The sequence below is a fragment of the Vigna radiata genome, chromosome 2 (assembly GCF_000741045.1).
Source record: "Vigna radiata var. radiata cultivar VC1973A chromosome 2, Vradiata_ver6, whole genome shotgun sequence".
NCBI classification, from domain to species: Eukaryota; Viridiplantae; Streptophyta; class Magnoliopsida; order Fabales; family Fabaceae; genus Vigna; species Vigna radiata.
In genome coordinates this window covers 17,060,859-17,082,761 of record NC_028352.1, presented here as the reverse complement: position 1 = coordinate 17,082,761, position 21,903 = coordinate 17,060,859, and the positions used below count along the sequence as shown (strand labels likewise).

At 33.0% G+C, this 21,903-nt stretch overlaps 3 protein-coding genes across 7 annotated transcripts; 2 read left to right on the top strand and 1 right to left on the bottom strand.

The window, feature by feature from the left end:
* The first annotated feature begins 482 nt into the window (after positions 1-482).
* Positions 483-2,989, top strand: LOC106755172. Of its 2 annotated transcripts, none has more exons than XM_022778710.1 (2): positions 483-1,454; positions 2,496-2,597. In XM_022778710.1, exons 1-2 carry the CDS (start codon positions 618-620, stop codon positions 2,541-2,543), a joined length of 885 nt encoding a protein of 294 aa, XP_022634431.1. In that variant the 5' UTR covers positions 483-617; the 3' UTR covers positions 2,544-2,597. The 2 variants fall into 2 exon arrangements, with proteins under 2 accessions (XP_022634431.1, XP_014492770.1); XM_014637284.2 differs by having other exon boundaries at positions 485-1,454; positions 2,539-2,989.
* An 877-nt stretch (positions 2,990-3,866) lies between these two features.
* On the top strand, positions 3,867-9,674 carry LOC106755708. Of its 3 annotated transcripts, none has more exons than XM_022778711.1 (2): positions 3,867-5,048; positions 6,330-9,674. In XM_022778711.1, exon 2 carries the CDS (start codon positions 6,771-6,773, stop codon positions 7,632-7,634), a length of 864 nt encoding a protein of 287 aa, XP_022634432.1. In that variant the 5' UTR covers positions 3,867-5,048; positions 6,330-6,770; the 3' UTR covers positions 7,635-9,674. The 3 variants fall into 3 exon arrangements, with proteins under 3 accessions (XP_022634432.1, XP_022634433.1, XP_014493399.1); XM_022778712.1 differs by having other exon boundaries at positions 3,868-7,503; positions 9,445-9,674; XM_014637913.2 differs by having other exon boundaries at positions 3,869-7,503; positions 9,459-9,674.
* Positions 9,675-15,979: 6,305 nt separating this feature from the next.
* Positions 15,980-18,563, bottom strand: LOC106777359 (GEM-like protein 1). 2 transcript variants are annotated; one of them, XM_014664942.2, is made up of 4 exons: positions 18,367-18,563; positions 18,179-18,286; positions 17,234-17,511; positions 15,980-16,413 (listed from the first exon to the last, which is right to left on the bottom strand). In XM_014664942.2, exons 1-4 carry the CDS (start codon positions 18,428-18,430, stop codon positions 16,219-16,221), a joined length of 645 nt encoding a protein of 214 aa, XP_014520428.1. In that variant the 5' UTR covers positions 18,431-18,563; the 3' UTR covers positions 15,980-16,218. The 2 variants fall into 2 exon arrangements, with proteins under 2 accessions (XP_014520428.1, XP_014520434.1); XM_014664948.2 differs by having other exon boundaries at positions 18,179-18,294; positions 18,367-18,516.
* Positions 18,564-21,903: the final 3,340 nt, after the last annotated feature.

Here is a 21,903-nt window from a genome sequence, read left to right as displayed (position 1 = left end):
GTATCCAGTTTAATTCCCCCAATTTCATTTCAATTTTTGCAATTCTGCAATTGTAGAGAGAGAATGGGACTTGCAAAGGAGAATGAGACTGGCAATAGAAAATAGAATATGAATTTCCAGTTTTGCCTTTTCTTTAATTAAATTTTCATTTTGTTAATTTAACTTTTTAATTCAATATTAAAAAAAAAAAGAATTGAGACACGTTTCCAATGACATGTATGTTAAAATTACATGATCAACCTACCAGGTGATACCATCCTTAACGCTGTTAGTTTAATTTAACGGAATGTCTCTATTTGATTTAATTTTATAAAAATAAAAACTTAATTGACAAAAAAAAGAGTTTCTATTTGAGATTTTGAAGGAAATTAAGAAAATATTGAGACATTTAAACCTTGAATTTATTAATTTGTCTAGAACAACAAATTCACTAATTTACCCGAGAAAAAATATATTTGAAAAGTGATGTCGAAAAAAAGAGTTATGAACCCAAGAGTCATAGGTTAGAAACAGAGACTTTTGTAACATTACCCATAGGAAGTGAAAGTGATGATCAACACCACAATCACCTGGACATTCTGAAGAAAAAAGAATTTCAAATTCTCCAAAAGAAAACGATGAATCCCTATTACGACGTAGAGAAGCTAAGGGACGAAGTTATCTACCTCCACTCTCTCTGGCACCAAGGTCCTCCACAACCCCCCATAACCACCACCACCACCGCCACTACTCACTTTCCTCAGCCCCAATATACGACCCACGATCTTCGTCATCACTATCCTGCACCTGCCCGCACCAGATCATCCTTCCGGGTCCCATCCATCTCCTTCAAGAAGAAGAAGAATAAGGAGAAGAAGCAAAAGGGTCGTGATGAGGATAACTCCGCACGACCCGACCCGGAATGGCCATCTCCTGTTCGACACGACCCGGTTCCATCCACCGGTTGGGCCAAGCCAAAGACCGGTCCAGCCCCTTCGTCTAAGGTGCCTCAGCAAGAAAAGGAAAGGCTTGCGGCAGTGCAAATGCAGCAGAAAGCGTGCAAAGCTCTGAAGGAGTTTCTTTCTAAGTGGGATAATGATGATGATGGTGATGGTGACGGTGGTGATGATGATGATGATGATGATGGGGTATGGGAAGAGATTCAGGAGTTCTTTGTGGGATTGTTCTTGGAGGACGATGAACTCAGAGGGTACTACCAGAGGTGTTCTGAAAGTGGAGAGTTTTGCTGTTTGGTGTGTGGGGCAGTTGGGAAGAAGAATCATAAGAGGTTTAAGGACTGTGCTTCGCTTATTCATCATTCTATGTCGATTTTGAGGACGTTGAAGAGAGGGGTTCACAGGGGCTTTGGTATGGCACTGTGCAAGGTTTTGGGTTGGGATGCTGATCGGCTTCCTACCATTGTGATGAAAGGGCAGCCCCTTGGGCTGGAGACGAGTAGGCCTGCTGAGGCAGAGGTAATAGTTTGGTCAAGATTTTCTTTAGGACAAAACATATAAGCAGTTTTTGAGGTGTTTTTAGTGATGTTCTGTTCTCCTAAGACCTATCAGGTTTTTAGTCAAGATTTTGAGATGAATTTGGTGTGCTTTATTTAGGGCAAACTTAGACACAGTTTGTAGAGATGTTCTTACTCCTATGATCTATCAGGGTTTTAGTCAAGAATTTGTGGTGAATTTGGGGAGTTTTTATGTAGGACAAACTTAGACACAGTTTTTGGGGATGTTCTCCTCCTATGACCTATCAGGGTTTTTAGTCAAGATTTTGAGGTGAATTTGGGGTGTTTTTATTTAGGAGACACTTAGACACAGCTTTTGGAGATGTTCTGCCTCCTATGACCTCTCAGGGTTTTAGTCAAGATTGTGAATATGGGGTGTTTTTTATTTTGGACAAACTTAGACACAGTTTTTAGAGATGTTCTCAGGGTTTTAATCAAGATTTTGAAGTGAATTTGGGTTGTTTTATTCAGGACTAAATATAGATGGTGTTTTTAACGTGTTGTGTTATTCTTCTATTGGAGTTTTAATTTTGAGGTGACTTTAGGGTGTTTTTATCTACACAACGCTTAGATGCTTTTTTAAGGTGTTTCTGATGATATTTTCTGAATAGAGTTTTTGTGAGGGTTTTGAGGTGAATTTGAAGTGTTTTTGTCTGGACAAAGCTTAGATGTACTTTTAAGTTATTTTGCTGTTGATTTGATAACTTTTGTTGTCATTTAATGCAGATCTTTGTTATAAGGATAACTAAGGTGGAATTTGTAGCTTGAGCACTAAAAGTATTTAAAGAACTACATTTATGATTTGTCACTTTGTTTATGATTTTGTTGAACTAGGATCCCTTTTTTGATAGTTTTTGTCCTAATGAGAGAGCGACAAAGCAATTATATCATTATTTGGCATTATTTTGGGTTTAATTAATTTTTATTTCTGTATCTTCTCGTTTAACTTGACCATGTCATGTTATTTACCAACATGAGAGAATTCAAATTCATGATTTTTTAGGTACATAAATTAATTGGTTTGGTGTGGGGTTGCAACATTGCAGGGTGAGCCTAATTTGAATAACTTGATTAATGATGATGATGGAAAAGATGGTTCCCAGTCCTACGAATCAGATGATAAAGCTGGGTCTTTGGAGCATGGTGGTGTGCAAGTTGAGGAGGAGCCAACAAAAGGCATTGATCAGAGTACTGATAATGTTAGTTGTTTCTAAGTATGAGCTTTAGCCTTTTCAAGGGAAAAAAGAAAAGCTGCAAGACATTGTTTGTAAACTTTCTTTTGACGATTCTGTTCTATTTGCAATGTTCTTCCAAGGAAAGGAATCAAGATGAACATAAATTGGATATTGGAGTGCAAAAAGGAGGTGGAGCAATATATGAGGGAAGACATTATAGTCTTTTTCTGATTATAAATGCTAAACAGAGACTTACATTACTCCTATGTGGAACACTTTAGTTTGCATGCTGTCTCGTTATTTAGGAAAATGTTGCTGCTTTGATGTTGTCATTTGATTACTGCATGTTAAGAGTTTAAATCTGAATTTTATGAGAATTCGTTAAAAAACAAGTTGTCTACCATTAAGTCTAAAAGTGGTCAATAAACTAGTGTATAGAAATAGTTGAAGCTCCAAATAGTTGCATGATGCAGGGTGAAACCTAGGGATAAAGTTGAAGACAATGGAAAGGATGGTATCTGATAGACAGTATCTGTAAATCAAATGTCAAAGCTGTATCCTTGAGGCTTTGTGATGAGCAAGCTAAGGCTCATCTGCAAGGAGTTGATGAGACTGTTTGTGAATAACGAGTTTAAGGGTGTACAATAAGTTTTTACCTTTTCAGGAAATAGAAATGACAATTGAAAAGATATATCTAGGAACTGTTGCCTATAGTAGCTCGGAAGTCTGTTAGAACTGTTTATAGTAATGAGTTTGTAGAAGGGTTAGGGTCCCTTTGGACTATTTTCTCCATAAAAGCTTCTAGGGAAGAAAAAATGATATTGACTTCTCCGCAAGTTAAAAATAATTTATAGGGTTAAAAATAAACTGTTATTGGTAAATTTTGAAGAAGTTACATGGGAGATTTTATACAAAGAACCGTATACGAGAAGTGGTTATAATCAAACCATAACGGGTCATGTATCAACAACTGGTTACACTAGTTAGTTATATATCTTAAATTAAGAATTGATTTTTACTTTTAAAAGGTAGTTTAATTTTTAAAATTAAACTTGTCACAATACACTTACTAATGTACATAATTGATTATAAAAATGTACTAAATATTTTTTTTAATCATAACCAATTATATATTATTATCTTTAAGAACCCCTTTTTACCTTTCTCTTATCCTTCTTTTACCCCTTCCTTATATCCTTATTTCTCTTTCCTCTTTACTTCTTCCATTTTCCTTCTTCTTCCCTCGTCACTCTCCTCCCTTCTTTCCTTTTCTTTTGTTTTTTTTAGAAACCTTAGAGTGATGGAAAGTTAGTGGGCGTGAGAGAAAAAGAGCAGGAGAGGAGACTTCTACCTCTCCATAGTTGGGTTCTAATTTGAGAGTTAGGGTTTCGAAAAGGGGTTTTCGTCTTACGTCTTGCAATCTTGAGAATTTTAGTGAAAAAAGAAATTTCCGATAAGGGAAGCTACTTTGCTTTTAATAATTGTAGTAAGATGTTTGTATTCTGTCATTTGGTGTGTCTGTGATTATATGATTGTTAATGGTGTGAAATTTGGAAAAATGAGTAATTACCCTTTATGATGTGTTTTTGAAAATTGTGAATGTATGATTGTTGTATTACTTATAGTATGATGAAATCAAGATGTTGATATAAAAATGTTATTATTGATTGTTGAAAGAATTGAGGATTTGATGTATAAATTGGAGATTTAAAGTGATGGGTGTTAGCATGTCAAATTTTGGATTAGTGAGTTTAAAGGGAATTCTACAGTTTGGTAAAGGTCTTTGGATCTATTATATTTGGTTTAAATACTAAAATAGTTATAGTTTGAAGTTGAAATTGAGAAGTAAAACTTGAGTGCATTCTATACCATTTTAGAGTGAAATTAGGGGTTTTGAGAGGTGAATTTTAGAGGGAATGATGGTTTAATAGCAGTAGCAGTTTGGGGACTATTTTTGATTTATTTTAGACTTGTTGGAACTCTTAAAATAGTAAAATCTAATCTATATTGGAGTAGAGGTCTTGTGAGGGTGTATGTGCATGGTTTTTAGTCAAAAAGAGGGTGTTGAGTAGTGAAATTGTGAGGTAATAGGTCTGCATTGTTTTGGTAGGTTAAGGGTATGCTATCACACATATTAGGACTTGTCTAGATGATTAAACCAGTAAAATCTGTTCTGAAATTGAAAATGGGTTCTAAGAGGTGAAAATGAGAAGTAGGACTGCTGGGAGTATTCTGTGGTTTTGGAGAGTCCTAACAAGTGCAATTGGACTTGGTTATGCAGGTTGCAAACTGGTTTGAGGGTTTTAAAGGATAGAAATGAAACTGGATAGCTTGTCGGAGTGAAGAGGGAGTTTTCAAGTGTCAAATTCAGTGACAACAAGGTTCTTTATGTTTTCTCAAGTTCTGGAGGGTCCTAAGGGTCTTTAGAAGTTGAAGGTAGGGTGTCCACGGTCCAATTCGAAGTGGTTTTGCTATTGTCATGGCGCTAGGTACCCCTGTGGGGTCCTTGGGCGCCACTTTGCAGAACTGCAACATTTTTGGGGAGTTTTCAGGGTTTTGGATATTCGTTTGGGACGTTCTTTATATTGTTTTGGGGGGTTTTGGACCCTTCCGGAGTTGTTGGTGAGGGTTTCAGAGTTGTTTTCCTTACCGAAATATGAGTATCATTATGCCATGAATAAATTGTGCTATTGGGTGATTTTTGATGACTTGTAATTGTGTTTCTCTTTCTTTAATGCATGATAAATAGTCTCAAGTATTGATGTACTATGTGAATGTTAATTAATATCAATGGTTTCAAAGGTGTGGAAGAGATTTCCAAGGAGGAACTTCTCAGTGGTGGTTTTAAGTATAGGAAGTATGAATATGGGAAGCTCAGTCTTGAAATTCATCTTAACATTCTAATGATCACCCATCCTCATGTAGAGAAGGGTGAGACATGTCGTGAGAATAGCAGAAGGTCCTAGTCTAGGGATTTTACCTTGGCCTAAGGCGAGTATAACAAACTAACCTTGTGTGGTAGCTGGGGGTGGACCAGCTATTTCACCATGACAGGTGCATGAACTACCATAACTCAATATTCATACTAATCCGGATGGTCAAGTCAAAAGGGTCGTCATGCATAAAAGGGGTTGTTTAGTTTGATGTGTTATATGTTGTCGTGTGAATGTTAACATGTGTTTATATATCATTGATTGTTGTATTCTAGCTTACTCTTTTTCCTGTGTTTGTGCTTGTATGTTCTTTGTTTCTTCTCTTCGCTATGATCATCCGGTGGGTGTGAGCAGAGGGATATGAGATCGTTTTGGAGTAGGTCTTGGATGAAGATGTTGTGGATGCTTAGACTTCTTGTAGTTATTCTTGTAGATAGTTTTGATCATAGATGGTTTGTAAATATAAAGTCTTTTTATGGTTATTAGATAACTATAATAACTTTATATCTCCATTATTTGACTGATCTATTATATTGAATATGTGATGACTGTTATATACTAGAACGCTATATTTTGGGATGTTACATTTTTAGTATCAGAGCAGTTATTTCCTTAGGAATCCTGTAGGTTATGAGTGTACCATGCTTGTGTTGTATACTCATAATTATGTCTAGTTAATATCCTTGTTTCTTTGAGTTAAACTGATGGTTTTTCTCTCTCTCTGAACAGAAGATGGCACCTAGGTCTCATCCTCCCCCACCCCCAAATCTTGATGCACCAGATCTTTTGAGGATGATAGAATCTGTCATAGCAGCAATGCAACAACAAAATGACTCCTTGGTTCAACAGAACACAATGGCCTTACAACAGTTGGATGCTGCTAGGGTGTCAGTTGAGACATCCCAAAGGAAATATATGGAATTGATGAGCAGTGGCAAAATTACAGCTGGACCATCTTCTTCTTCTTCCACTCAGCCTCAAGAGTGGAGTCTTGAAAGTTTTCTGCAACACCACCCGACTAAGTTTAATGGCAAAGTCAGTCCAGATGAGGCAGATCAGTGGTTCCGAGATATGGAGAGGATTTATAATGCAAAGAGGTGCCCTGAGGAGAACATGTTGGCCTACACTGAGTACTTGCTGACTGGTGAGGCTAGCCATTGATGGAGTAGCATGAGATCTTTGCTTGAGGGCAGTGGCACTCACATTACCTGGGAGTTGTTCAAGAAAAAGTTTTACACTGAGTACTTTCCAGATAGTGTGCGGTTTGCTAAGGAGGTTGAGTTTCTTCAGTTGGTGCAGGGTGGTATGTCTGTTTCTGAGTATACTGACAAATTTAAACATCTTATCCGCTTTCACACTTTGACCATGAATGAGGAGTGGCTGTGTCGGAAGTTTGAAAATGGTTTGAGGGGTGACATCAAGTTGTTGGTTGCTGGATTGTGTATAAAGGAATTTCCTGCATTGGTTGAGAGAGCAAAAGTGCTTGAGAAGATTAAGAAAGAGGTGGAAAGTCAACAGAGTCATCCGTTGAGGGTTGGTGGGCCATCTAGGTCCAAGAGCAATTTTAATGCTAGGAGGACACCTTACTCTCGGCCTCCTTCTCATGGGTCTAGGGTATTCTCCTCTCAGTTGCCAGTTCAGTCAGGCCAGTTTAGGCAGCATGGGTCAGTGAGCTGTTTCCATTGTGGAGGACCTCACCTTAGGTCGGCTTGTCCTCAATTAGTGGGTTACAAGAGGTGTAACAAATGCAAGAGGGAAGGACACTATGAGAGGGATTGCCCTATGGCTAGGAGAGCCAGTTCACAATCACACCAGGCGGGTAGATCTCAACAGAGAGGAGGTGCCAGACCTCAGGCAGCAGGCCGTGTTTATGCATTTTCTGGGGCAGAGGCAACCATTTCAGGTAACCTGATCATTAGTAGTTGTTTGTTGTTTGGTAGATCGTGTTGTGTTTTGTTTGATTTGGAGGCGACACATTCTTTTGTGTCTGAGGCTTGTGTGGATGAGTTAGGATTGTTAGTGAGAGAGCTATAATTTGATCTGGTAGTATCTACTCCCACTTTTGGGTTGGTCGAGACATCCACGATGTGTGCTAGATGTCCAATGGTGGTAGAAGGTTGTAAATTCAAAGTGAATCTCATTTGCTTACCTTTACAAGGTTTGGAGGTGATCTTAGGGATGGATTGGCTATCTGGCAATCGTATCCTTATTGATTGTGGCGAGAAGAAACTGTTGTTTCCTGAGGTAGAGGAGTTAGTGTTGCTGTCTTTGGGACATGTGCGGCAGGAGTTGATTGATAGATCTTGTTGTTTTCTGGTGTTATCTCATTTGGAGGTTGATCAGTGTGGACAGAGCTTAGATCACTTAGTTGTGAGTGATTCCTTGACGTGTTTCTTGAGGAAGTGTCGGGGTTGCCTCCTAAGAGGAAGATTGACTTTTCTATTGATCTGGTGCCAAGTGTAGGGCTAGTATTCATAACTCCTTATAGGATGGCTCCAACAGAATTGGTGGAGTTAAAGAAACAAATTGAAGAGTTACTTGAGAAACAGTTCATTCGACCTAGTGTCTCGCTGTGGGGTTCACTAGTGTTGCTAGTAAAAAAGAAGGATGATGGCTCTAGGTTATGTGCAGATTACAGGCAGTTGAATAAGTTGACCATTAAGAACAAGTATCCTTTACCCAAAATAGATGACTTGATGGACCAGTTGCATGAAGCTACTGTGTTCTCCAAGATAGATCTGAGGTCGGGCTACCATTAGATTTTAGTTAAGGCAGGTGATGTGCAAAATACTGCCTTCAGGCCTAGATATGGTCATTATGAGGATGTGGTCATGCCTTTTGGTTTTGGAGAGTCATAGCAAGTACAATTGGACTTGTTTATGCAGGTTGCAAACTGGTTTGAGGGTTTTAAAGGATAATAATGAAATTGGATAGCTGGTAAGAGTGAAGAGTGAGTTTTCAAGTGTCAAATTGAGTGATAGTAGGGTTCTATATGTTTTCTCAAGTTGTAGAGGGTCCTAGGGGCCTTTAGAAGTTGAAGGTAAGGTGTCCAAGTGGTTTTGCTACTGTCATGGCGCTAGGTGCCATTTTGCAGCATTGCAACATTTTGAGAGAGTTTTCAGGGTTCTGGATGTCCGTTTTGGACGTTCTTTATATCATTTTGGGGGGTTTTGGACCTTTCTAGAGCTGTTGGTGAGGGTTTCAGAGCTGTTATCCTTACCTAAATATGAGTATCATTATGCCATGAATAAATCGTGCTATTGGGTGATTTTTGATGACTTGTAATTGTGTTTCTCTTTCTTTAATGCATGATCAATAGTCTCAAGTATTGGTGTACTATGTAAATGTGAATTAATATCAATGGTTTCAAAGGTGTGGAAAAGAGTTCCAAGGAGGAACTTCTCAATGGTGGTTTTAAGTATTGTAAGTATGAATATGGGAAGCTCAGTCTTGGAGTGCATCTTGACATTCTAATGGTCACCCATTCTTAAGTAGAGAAGGATGAGACATGTCATGAGAATAGCAGGAGGTCCTAGTTTAAGGGCTTTACCTTGGCGTAAGACGAGTGATAATGGACTAACCTTGTGTGGTAGCTTGGGATGGACCAGCTGGTTCACCACAACAAGTACATGAACTACCATAGCTCAATATTCATAATAATCTGGATGGTCAAGTCAAAAGGGTCATCATGCATAAAACGGGTTGTTTGGTTTGATGTGTTATATGCTGTCGTGTGAATGTTAACATGTGTTTATATATCATTAATTGTTGTATTCTAGCTTACTCTTTTTCTTGTGTTTGTGCTTGTATGTTCTTTGCTTCTTCTCTTCGTTATTATCTTCGGGTGGGTGTGAGTAGAGGAAGATGAGATCGTTTTGGAGCAGGTATTGGATGGAGATGCTGCGGATGCTTAGACTTCTTTTAATTATTCTTGTAGATAGTTTTGATCATAGATGGTTTGTAAATATAAAGTCAGTTTATGGTTATTAGATAACTATAATAACTTTATATCTCTTTTTGTTGACTAATGTATATATTGAATATGTGATGACTATTATATAGTATAATGTTATATTTTGGGATGTTACATTATCGGTTGTGGATGTATTCAATTATATCATGTTTTTACAACCAGTTTTTCATATTCGAATATAGTTTGGAATTTGTTTTTTCCTTGAGAATTTATGAAAGAGAAAAACAAGTAAAAAAAACAAATTAATTTTTCTATATTACGTACAAGGTGTTATTACGAGGGTTCTCCAAGACTAGGACGTGGAATGTGCTCATATTAGGATTTTCTTCGTAAACTTTAAATTTGCATTGAGATACTCACACTGATATTGTCACATTGATATGGGAAAAAGTTACCGCTTTGATGTTGTGATTTGATTATTGTATGTTAAGAATTTAAATCTGCATTATATGAGAATTCAATAGAAAACCAGTTTTCTACCATTAAGTCTAAAAATAGGCAATAAACTAGTGTATAGAAATAGTTGAAGCTCCAAAGTTTTACATGGTATAAAGTTGAAGATCATGTGCAAGGAGTTGATCAGATTGTTACTGAACTGTTATTTTAATGTAGAAGGGTTAGGGTCTCTTTCGACTACTTTCTCCATGAAAGCTAATAAGTTACAATATGTTACAATAGTTAGTGATATATCTTAAATTAATAATTGATTTTTACTTTCAAAAAGTAGTTTAACTTTTAAAATTAAACAGATACAACTACCGATGCCTAAAATTGGTTATAAAAATGTTCTAAATATTATTATTTTTGGGGGATAGAGGACTATCTCAGGATTATGTATAAGAAGAATTTAACAAGGAGTCTTTGACATTTAAAGAAAATGAAAATAGGAAGACCATGCCTTGAAGTACAATTGCATCATAGTTTTTAGACAAATAAAATATTTGTAACTTTCTTTTAATTTTTTTTCAGATTTTATTTTTTGTTTTGGGTTTGGACTTTTTTTAAGGATATTTTAAACTTTTATGGTCTTTATAATTTGGAGATGAAAAATTATGTAGACACTTTTAGTCGAATTTGATTTTCATCGAAAGAGAAGATTATGTTAGTTCTTATTTTAGAATATCTATTCTTATAAAAGATTAACATTTTTGTAGTAAATCTTCTTTAATTTATCAATTTGTTAGATGGTGACATTGTTCCATTTCTGTTTAATTTTTCATATTTTATATGATTTTCTGTTCATATTTTACAAGGGATTTAAAGTCAAAAATGATCATAACCTTTCTTGAATAAGATCATAATTTTTTTTTATTATGTCCAAATAATTATTGTAAGTGTAATTACAATATTTTAAATGAGTTTTGGTGTTTGAACTGCAATTTTTTTAATTTGTCGATCCAAATAAAAAGAAAAGGAAAAGAAATGTTTTAAAAGCAAAAGGAAAATTGTAGAGTTTAAAACAATTATTTTGCTGCACTAATTACTTGTTGGTTGTTTCATCAATTGATTTTGCATTCAATATTTTCTCAGAGTTTCTTTACCAATCACAAAAAAGAATTTGAGTGGAGAAGGCAAGAGTGTATTTAAAAAAAAAAAAGCTTATACGTATGATATACGAATAAATTTGAGTGAAACAACTAGTGAGGTCTTAATTATTATTGTTATATTTTTACTAATATATTTTACATGGTCTAACAATTTGGAACAATAAGACCACGAGCAACATGTTTAGAGTTCAGACAATAATCAAGGAGTTGAATTGATTTAACGCTAAAAGTATCTTCTTTTTAAAAGGACTTCCCTTTTAAAAATTAACTTCACAAAATAGAAAAATCACTTTAAATAAGAACAAGTAAATAAAGGAGTACAAGGGAGAGAAACTTGCATAAATGATTTTTATATTGGTCCAGATCAAAAGATTTTATGTCCACAGTTGTTAATTTTTGTAAAGAGGAATTAACTTAACACTAAAAATAACTAAGAACTCACAATCACAGAGAATAAAATTAAGGATAGAAAACAACTCCTTCTGTAATTGTCCCAAATTCTACGATGCTATGGATTTACAAAAAAATCGAATGTTGAAGAGTTTTTCTTAAAACGCGGAAACATATTTTTTTCCAACCTTAACATTTTAACATGCATAATTTATTCAAAGTATAATAGTTCCAAAACACTTGTCCAATTATATTAGTCAAAATAATGAATGAAACAAAGGAGATAAAATAACTCTAATCATATCGTCTTAAATTTAACTTTAAATAAAAATCCCAAGTCTATTCCCCGTCATCTCTTGAATCTCGTGTCTTGAATCTATCATGTCTCAGTGATATGTTGTCGTTAAAGCTATCAAATTAATACTACTTTACAATACTCTAAGTCATTTCTCAACTAATACGAAATTACTTTTCAATACTTGATTCTTGTGGAGACTCTAAAAGATTAGTAAATGCTATGTAATGCTTAAAAATAAAAGTAAAAAGTTATACTAATGAAATTAATATTTGAAGCACAAATAGGAAACTTAGAAACAATTATAATGAAATAAACTAATTCCATTGTTTTTCCAAGATAGATTCATCATTGTTATCCACAGATTATTGTTTAATTGATTATTGTTCGAATTTCAAATTAATTAAAGTACATTCTTAATTAACTTGAGGATGATCTTATGATTAATCAAAGTAGATTCTCAATAAAAAAAACAAGACCTTTCTAGATTATTCACAATGAATTCAACCAAAGTACATTCTCGATCGAATCCTATTATGTTTAATCATGTCTATTCTTAAATCTCCTAACCAAATTAAAAGTTAATTAATCAAAATAAATTCTCAATTAATTATAGTTGGAATTCTTACCACCAATCAAAATACATTCTCAATTACTAGCAAAAACCTATTTAATCTTACGAAAGTTCCTAAGTTCAATCAAAGTACATTCTCAATCAAACCTAGAAACCCTTGAACTCATATTATCAATATGCATGTAGATTCAACCACCTTATGATGCAAAAATCATTATTTTTAACGTGATTGAGAGATGAAAGACATAGAAAAGGGATAACTCAAATCAATAATCAAAACAAAAAAATGCAGTAATTCAACTTAACCTTAGAATCCATAATGAAATTATAGTGGAATAGCCCTGGAAGTTTAACACTTTATGAATGGAGTGGAATACATGGTAGAATAAACCAAGAGGAATGATGAATGATTGTTTTCCAGTGTAGGAGTTTGAGAGAATAAATGAGTGATTGATCTACTTCCCCTGAGTTTCTTTATATAGGAATTGATTGGGCTTGGATTTTGATTATTTTGTTGATAAAATCTTTTATCTAATATCTTCTAAATAATTAATAGATTTGGATGATTATAAAATTATTTGGAAGATATTTTATGTTGATATTCCTAGATTTAATTATCTTAACAATTGAATTTTTACTAAAGTTGCATTTCAGCCCTTCCCTCTTTTCCAAAATAGCACAAAAGCCCTAAAAGTTTCCATATTTGCACTTTGGTCCCTTTTCTTTGACTAGCCTTGACGAGGTTGACTGTTTGACTAATTTTGACCAGAGAAGATTGTCCAATGATGGAGTACCATGTGATAGTCCCCTTCCCCACCCAAATTAGGGTTTCGCGTTCTATAGAGGAGAGAGAAAGCTTGCGCCGTGGAAGAGAAGATGAAGGCTCGTGATTGAGTGGAGATGTGGCTCCTAGAGGCGTGGTGGCGGTGCGTGAATCGAGATGATGAACTTGGATTTGGTGAGGGTTTTGCAATGGTGCAATTTTTGGGGATTTTTCTGCACTTTGTGGTTTCGCGATGGAGATTGGGTGGTGCGGTGGTGATTTGCTTTTCCTGTTTGGGTTCTTTACAGGTGTTGACGGGAATAGTGGTCTGAAGAAGATGGTGGTGGAGGAGCATCACGATTTGGGTTCTTTATGAGTTTTTGGTTAGTAGGTTGTGAGGGTGCGCAATGGTTATAATTGCTTACTATTGTAAGATAGAAAAGAGAAAATAGAGAAACACCTAGCGAGTCTATATACTGTATTGTATTGAAGACATATCCTCTATGCGAGAGTAATTGTCTAAACAACTTGTAAGTAATCGATTGATTGCAATTTTGAAGAGAATTAAAACACTTGTTCTGAAACTCAAACGAGTTAAGGAAATCTAGGCACGTATTAGAGGATACTAGGATTGTCTAGTACCAGGAGTGGTGAAGCTCAACCAGTCTAGGGTAATAGGAGTTATTTGCTAAATAGGAATACCAGGAGTGATGAAGAATATTGCACAACCAAGAGTGGGTGAAATTCATGGAACAAGTTTTGAATGATTACACATTGATTAAAATAATCATTGTTGAAAACTAAATTTTGGTCTCTAAACTTGACACAAACTTTGTTGGTAATTTTATGTCTAATTGTGATTTTCGTGACCAAATCTCTTGTTATTGTGTGCATTGCTCACTAAATCAGTCACATATTTTAGTTGGCAATTTCTATCACTAATAAAAGAGTCAACGTTGGTTTGTGTGTTCATCTTTTCTTAATTAATATTTATTAATGAAGCATTGTTAATTTATGCATGAGGTTTTAGATATATAATGGCATTCATTAATCTTTGGTTGCCGATTGTTTTCCCCTTTTGAGTTGTATGTTTATTAAGTTTTCTTGCATATGATTTATGGTATTAATTGATTTAGTTTTGCTTCATTTTCTTCTTGAAATTATTCTTGAATTGAATTTAATCATTGAACTCCAAACATATAGAGATTAAGTGTTCAAACATTTTGTAGGCCAACTCTTGATATTGTGTTTAATTTTTGGATTACAAGGGCACATCAAAATGGAAGCAATTTTCTTTAGATCAAAACTAAACAACAATGATTGAATTATGTATGAACTAAAAAGTGTTATGAATTCATGTATATTTTTTATACAAAATAATGATCATTGGTTTGGCAAATTAATTCCAACATCTTGATTTTATTTTACTATTAATTGAGTAATCTTCTTAATTCTAAGATAATCTTCTTTTTGTCTTTTTTTTTTCTTTTCATTCCATTCAATAAAAAACCTTTCTTTTGTTTCTCTTTTATATTCTTGGTTTATTAGAATGAAAATAAAAAAAAAAAAATATAGGAGTGCACTCTCTCCTTAAAGTCTTCCCTTTCTCAAATAGCTTAAAGCTCAATCTAAAAAAAATCACCTCTCTCTCTCCCATTCCTTTCGTTTCTTATTTATATCTAACATATCAACAAAATAACCCATGGATATTCTAACTATGTTAACTAATTTCTCTTCTTTGATTATCCTAACATATACCTTTTTGGCTTGTCTTTGTTAAGTTTTGGTTGTTTTGTCTCAAAGTTGTCACAATATTCTCAGACTTCTAAGTGCATTTGGAGCTTAATTTCAACTTGCACTTGAATAAATTACTTAGATTATTGGTGAACTAGCTTTGAAATACTGAGTGATCCTACATTTTTTTAAAAACTTTTTGTTGAAAAGATATGTAAGAGATAGTGGGGATACCATTTGGTAGCATTTTCTTTGTTTTGATAGTTTTCTACTAACGTTTTTGTTATAAAGTGTTTGTTTTATGATAACATCTTGTGTAGGAACATGTCTAGATAGTTCTCTTATTTCTCCAAGACTTGCTAAATTGTATGGAAAGGTAGAAGAAGACAAATAAACAAACCACAAATCACCTTACATAGATATGGATATGAATGGAGACAATATAAAAGAAGAACTTTTGGTTAAGATAATGATGACTCTCATGAAGTGCATAGACCAAGGAGAGGATGACATGACTTTTATCAAGAGAGAATTTCTAAAAGTCATGTAAAATTACAAAGTTTTTAGGAGAGTGGTCTTGAACTATATCTTGAGTGGGAGGCTTCAAAGATTTGTTGCAGGCGCAAGAAGTTTGTAGAGGAGAGCTATATATAAAGATTTGGAAGCCACCATGATCAAGGTAGAAATAGTAGAGAGGGCATGGAGATCATCATGGCTAGATTCATAGATGGTCTCCATAGAGAAATTAAAGATGTATTAGAGTTACAAGACTACCACTTCTTGGAACATTTGGTACCTCAAGCCACCAATGTGGAAAAGAAAATCCAAAAGAAGGGGAAATATTAGAAAGGTCCTTCCAAGTTAACCCAACTTCTACATGCTCTTGGATATGATTTAGTTTGTTAATTTCAATCATCAGTTGCCAGATATCTTCATTTAATCCTTATTGCATCTAAGAATTTATTATATTTGTAATAAACTTAGTGAGGAGAGTACTAAACGTATTTTCAATACATGGGCATTGGTCTATTTCTATGTTAATCCTTGGTGGTGCTCAAACATACAAGGTTTGATTCGTATGAATGAAAGTTTATCCTAACAAATAACATCAAGAAGAGCTATGTATGATTGATGTTATCTAGAATTCAATATAATTGGATCACAAGTAGCATTAATGGGATTAAAATCAATTTCTTTCTAAATTATACTTAATATTTTCAACAAAATCTAACTCACAATACCTTGCCTAAACACAAATTCTCACTTTTGACATATGAGGTACATTGTAATTCTAAGGTGTCTCTATCATACATATGGAAAATATTTCATGCTTTGTGATTATTCAAGCTTCTCTGGAATGGTTGTGATATTGCTGTAAAACCTCTCTTATAGTCTTGAGAGCCTTGTCATATGCTATGAACCCCATGAAATAGAATTCATAACCATCCACTGTCACAAGCTCGATGTATTTTTCTGCAGGGTTAAATCGATTTGAGGAAGGACTAGCCGTGCTTAAGTGATCCACTTGCACCACGACCTATTTATAACACCACGCAAAAATATCAGAAATTCAAAGGGTTTTCAATTTTCATCCTTGATTAAGAGATCTGAAACAGTTGAGCTACCTTTTTAGTGTATTTGGAAGATGATATGAAAAATGTGATGAATGAGAGACTACTGTGATTACCTATTTTCTTACTAAAACTTAATTCAACAAACTTCATACACCAGAACAGAAGAATCAACAAGGTGTATTGATTTCTCAGGATACAATGTTCAGAAATTTAGATATAAATGCAATCAGAGTCAGTGTGTTTGCTTGCTTGTGAGTCTGTGATGTCATTGATGCACTCATGTTACTACTGCTAATACTTTTTATTTAACAAAAACTACCATTAACAAATACATACATGCTGAAATGAAAGTAGTAACAGAGTTGAGAATGAATCCTTTTCTAGTTGCTACATTCTAACTAAATTCTTTCCCTAGGGAAAAGGCTCATTCCTAATATGAGAGATTAAACTTATACTTGAAATTCTAACAATATTCTTTTCAAGTGTGAATTTCTTTCTTATATATTGCTGTTCAGGCTTATTCCTATATATAGTCAAAATCAAACTACTTTGTTGTTGGGTTTATCAAGGAGAAGGTTTATCGGGAAGACACAAACATCAATGAGATCTGAGCGTAACCATATAAGGAATTGACACCCTTCTCTACATAAAACCTTAAGAGGTAATGAGTTAATCGGTCTTTCATCTTTATATAGTGTTTTACTTTTTCATTTCTATCAAATGTGAGACTTAGACTCACACTTAGAATCCAACATTTATTGCAAAGGAAACAAGTCAAAGTACCTTGTAATGCAGAGTGTGGTTTTGTTGCAGGGAGAATGGATAATGACACAGTGGATAGTCGCTGCAAAAGGCTAATCTTAAATTTGATATATAAAGAGTCCCAATCACAGGTCCAGTGGATGTTGATAAGTAGCAAGCAAAGGACTTTATGAGGTTCTCTCCCGGGAAAACTCCAAATGATTGTTGAAATAATGCATCAGACCCTCCTAGTGTAAGCACCTTTGTTCCTTGAACAATTCTAGCCACTGCTGCATCAGCAAGACTAGAACCAATTCTGACTGCAGTATATACATATAATACATAACAATCTATGTCTATAGATTTCTAAGAAACTTGAGTATAAAATACATTAGAACTTAAGTCTACATATATACAAGTTATAGATAGAAATATCTTTTCTGCAAGATTTTTAATTCTTGCATGATTGGTAAGAAAGTTTGACAGTTCAGCTTTCATGCCATGACAGGAAATTTATAAATTTTGTCCATTTATTACTTGATAGTGTAATACCATCACCCCATGCAAATTATGCTCACTTTCTTCAAATAAATTGAATAAAAATAGGCTATAAAGTTCAAAACTTTAATTTAAACCTTTCCTAAATAAAAGAATACACTTCTGTTAGTTAAGAATTTAAACTGGGTGGGAAGTTTCTTACTAAACAATATATATATATTATAAACCCACCATCTTATAGTTTTATGCTGGAAGTAATATTTTAATTTTTTTCCTTTTCATAAATATTCTTAGTTTCTTCTTTCAAACAATCCACGAAGTTTTCTGAAAAGACTCTTCACTGAGATAACTTATTGGTTTCAAATCTTAGATTAGAGATACTATCTTCAAATCTTATATAAATTTCCTAGTGTCTGCCTTCAAATAATTCAGATTACGATTGGGGAAAAGAAAAAGAATAAATGAAAGTGAAAGTTGAGGGAAAATCACTATGATTCCAGAGATTATCTGCCACTGTCTCAGCTCTTCTAGTTGCATCTCCAACTTTCCTGCTGCAGTGGCTTAATGCACCAAACACTGTATCCATTGGGTTTGGACCTGAAAACCTAAACTGCCATTAACCAAACAGAAAGAGACTTAGTGAAAGAACAAAGTATCTTGGAACATTAACCACTCACGGCTGGTCTGAAGAGGGGAAATATGAACATAAGGGTTGTTGTTGTTACTGCCATTGTTGGACATGCTTGTTCAAACTAACTTTAGCAGAGATTCTTCTGTGTTCTTTCACTTAATAATTTCTTGATCATCAATAATGGATGCAAGAAGAAGATAGAGATGAGGGAGAGGGACAAAATGGAATACAAGGATTTGAAAATGATGTGCACAAGAAAAAAATATATGTGGGTCCAATGTGAATAAAATAAAGGAGCAAATTTTAGATACTGTTTAACATTTAACAAATCAAATTTGTTTAGTAGACGTGTAAAAGCTAGCCATTCCGATATGAACCGATTCGATATATTATACTTTAGTTACTTGTTAAGTCAATTTAATTAGTAAAAAGATTCAAATTCGACCTGACTCGTAAATTCGACTAATTAGTAAGTAAAAGAAATTCAAATTCGACCTGACTCACTACGAGTCATTAGAGAAACGAGTTGACTCATTTATTTAGAATTTTTTAAAATAAAAAATATACAAATTTTTTATAATTTAAATCTAAATAAATTTTATTTTCAAAATTTCACTCCTAATATGATGTTTAATTAATTTTAAAAACAGGAAACTTTAATAATTTTTTCAAGCAAAAAAAATAATAAATATTTTTTTATAAAATTAAAATTGAATTTTAATTAAATAAAATTAGGTAAGTGGATTGGTGGGTCAACCTGGCTCACTACGGGTTTAACCTGCATGAGTCAGGTTGAAATCTGATCCGCATAAAAGAAATATAATTTTTTCAAACCCCAACTCGATCTAAACTCGTGGTGAGCCGAGTTGATCTACAGGTCGTGATCTATTTTGACAGCTCTATTGTTTAGGTAGTACATTTAGTCTTTCTTTTTTTTTTTCAATTTTTAGGTGTTAATACTTTTAATTATTATTTTTTTAACATAATTTTGATCCTTTAATATTTAATCATAATTAATTTTCAATTTTGAAAACATTGTCATCTTTAATCCATTGTTGTTATCGTATTTAATTATGTTATGGAAAACCAGAAGTGCATAATTTGCTTTCAATTCCACTGTATCATGTGTAGGCAGCAGTAAGGTATATACAACTAAACATTAAAGGATCAAACTTATACAAAAAATTGAAAAAACAAGTAAGGATTTTAGAAAATATGTAAAAGAAATATAATTAAATGTAGTTTAAATTATCAGAATAAAACTTTAATGGGAAAATAGTACCAAATATATCAATGATACTATAGATAAATCTTGTCCTAAAATAAAAGATAGAATAACAACACTCTTAGTAATGTAAAAAAAAAAAAGTGTATATATGACAGATAAATAAAGAACTTTTAAATTTAATAAATTGTTACGTTAATAGCTATGACGGATTTGAATAATTGTAAAAAGTAAATTGTTTTAATGTTTAAATATATGTATAATTTTTGCTCTAGAATATATTTGGTATTTCTCAACATATAAAGGTTTATATTAAGAAAGATATTGTTGTTCATTTTAAGTATGAAGAATTATTCATTCACTAGGTCCAAAACCTAGATGGATGGAAGATCTTCCAAAATGAAAGAAGCCCCTTTTTTAAGTATTTTATTTAAAGGCGTAAAACTCTAAAAGGAACATTAATTTTACGTTTAATAAATTAAAAATTAAAATGAAAGGAATAAAAAAAAATAATGATACAACGGAAGATGAAATTATCAGTCAAAAGCAGTATTTTTTTTTAAATGTTGAATAATACATAAACAATATGATGAAGAAAAAGGAGCGTTTTAATCTAAATGTGAATTTAAATTTAAGATTGGTTAGAAGTGAAAGAGTTTAACATCATATAAAAAACCTAAAAACCTATTATAATTTTGTGTTGAAATTTTTCTTGGAAAGAAAAGAAAAACTCAAAAAAATGACTAGGAATGAAATTGGTGAGCATATATTAGATTCAACAAAAATAATAATAACAATGAAAGACAAATATAAAAGAGGAAAACAGACTCAAAATCCTATTTCAAAATTATACTTATTATGTCATATTAAAATATAACTACTGAAACAAAACGAAATTATAAGTCAACCATCTTAAATATCTACTATGTCTTTAATTAAAACTCTTAACAGTAAATTTATAATTTCCTAGAAAAATACCACCACATCATAAGTAAATTATAATAATTTATAATCCTATTTTTCTATATATGTGTGTGAATGCATAAATATGGATCAAGAAAAAAAAAAGCTAATGTTCTGTATATTTTAAAAGTAAAATAGTAATGAATTAAGAATCGAAGCAAAGTAATTCTGGATATTATGATTGATGGATTAGGTTGAGGACAAAGGAACATAACACCGAAAGATAGATGCTGCCAAATATTAGAATATGATGCTAAAAAGAACAAGTTGATGACACATGATGTTCTTCACTTGCATAAGGACTTTGTTTTAATTATTATATGTTTTATCCTTTTTTAATTAAGACAGAGGATTGTTTTTGAAAGACCTTTTATGAAAAAAATTAGACACACATGTACTATTATATATTTAGTGAATATATTATAATTTAATATCTATTATATAATAATATTATCTTACCACTCATTTTATCTTCTTATGATAATATTCTTCTTGTTTAAAAAAGAAAAATGTTTATATTTGTAAGAATAGTTAGTTTGTTATTATTTTTTATTTGTATTTTGAATTTAATTTATATATTTTTTTATTATAAATAAATTATTCTATATGTTTTGAGTAAAATAATGAGTAGAAAAAAAATACCAACACATTTTGGATGTGGCTAAATCTTTTAAAAAAAGTATTGGAGATATATAGTTATACATGATACATATATTATAAATAGAACTCCAAGAAAAGTTTTACAAAATCAATCCCTTGTCAATTGACTTTTGGAAGAAAACAAGATTTGAAAAATTTGTGAATGTAACAAATATGACTTTTCTTATCACTTTTGTTGTTTTTGAACATTGACATTTAATGTTATTTAATGTTTGCTCAAAACAACAAAGTGTTTTTTCATTTCCTATCGTTTGGTAGCATTTTGTAATTAGGCTCTTTTAATTTGAAGATATCAAACGTATAGATACTTCATCATAAGATGACATGTCTGGTTCACTCGTGATACAAGTAAATGTTTCTTTGCATTTGTTCTTTATAAGCAGATATCGTTTAGCTTTCTCAGGTTTTCTTAGGTCTTTTAGTTGTTTCAGTCGAAGACCTTGTCTCGACCTGTTTTCATTTTCAAGAGAAGCTAAATGCTTAGTCCAGGTATCTTAAGCATTGAGCGTTTAACTCAGTTCTCTCTCAGACACTTTTAAACAAGATATCATCTAGTTAATCGTTTGGTTGTTCTAGCCTAAATGTTTTTCTATTTCCTAGGACCTAGGTATTTTCCCATGAATTATAAGTTTTGGGTTTCAGGTTCTACGTTTTGTTTGTTTGGGTTTTTGGCTCTACATTTTTATCCTAGGTTGCTTTATGATATTTTAACTCGATTTAATGTTAGTCAAATTT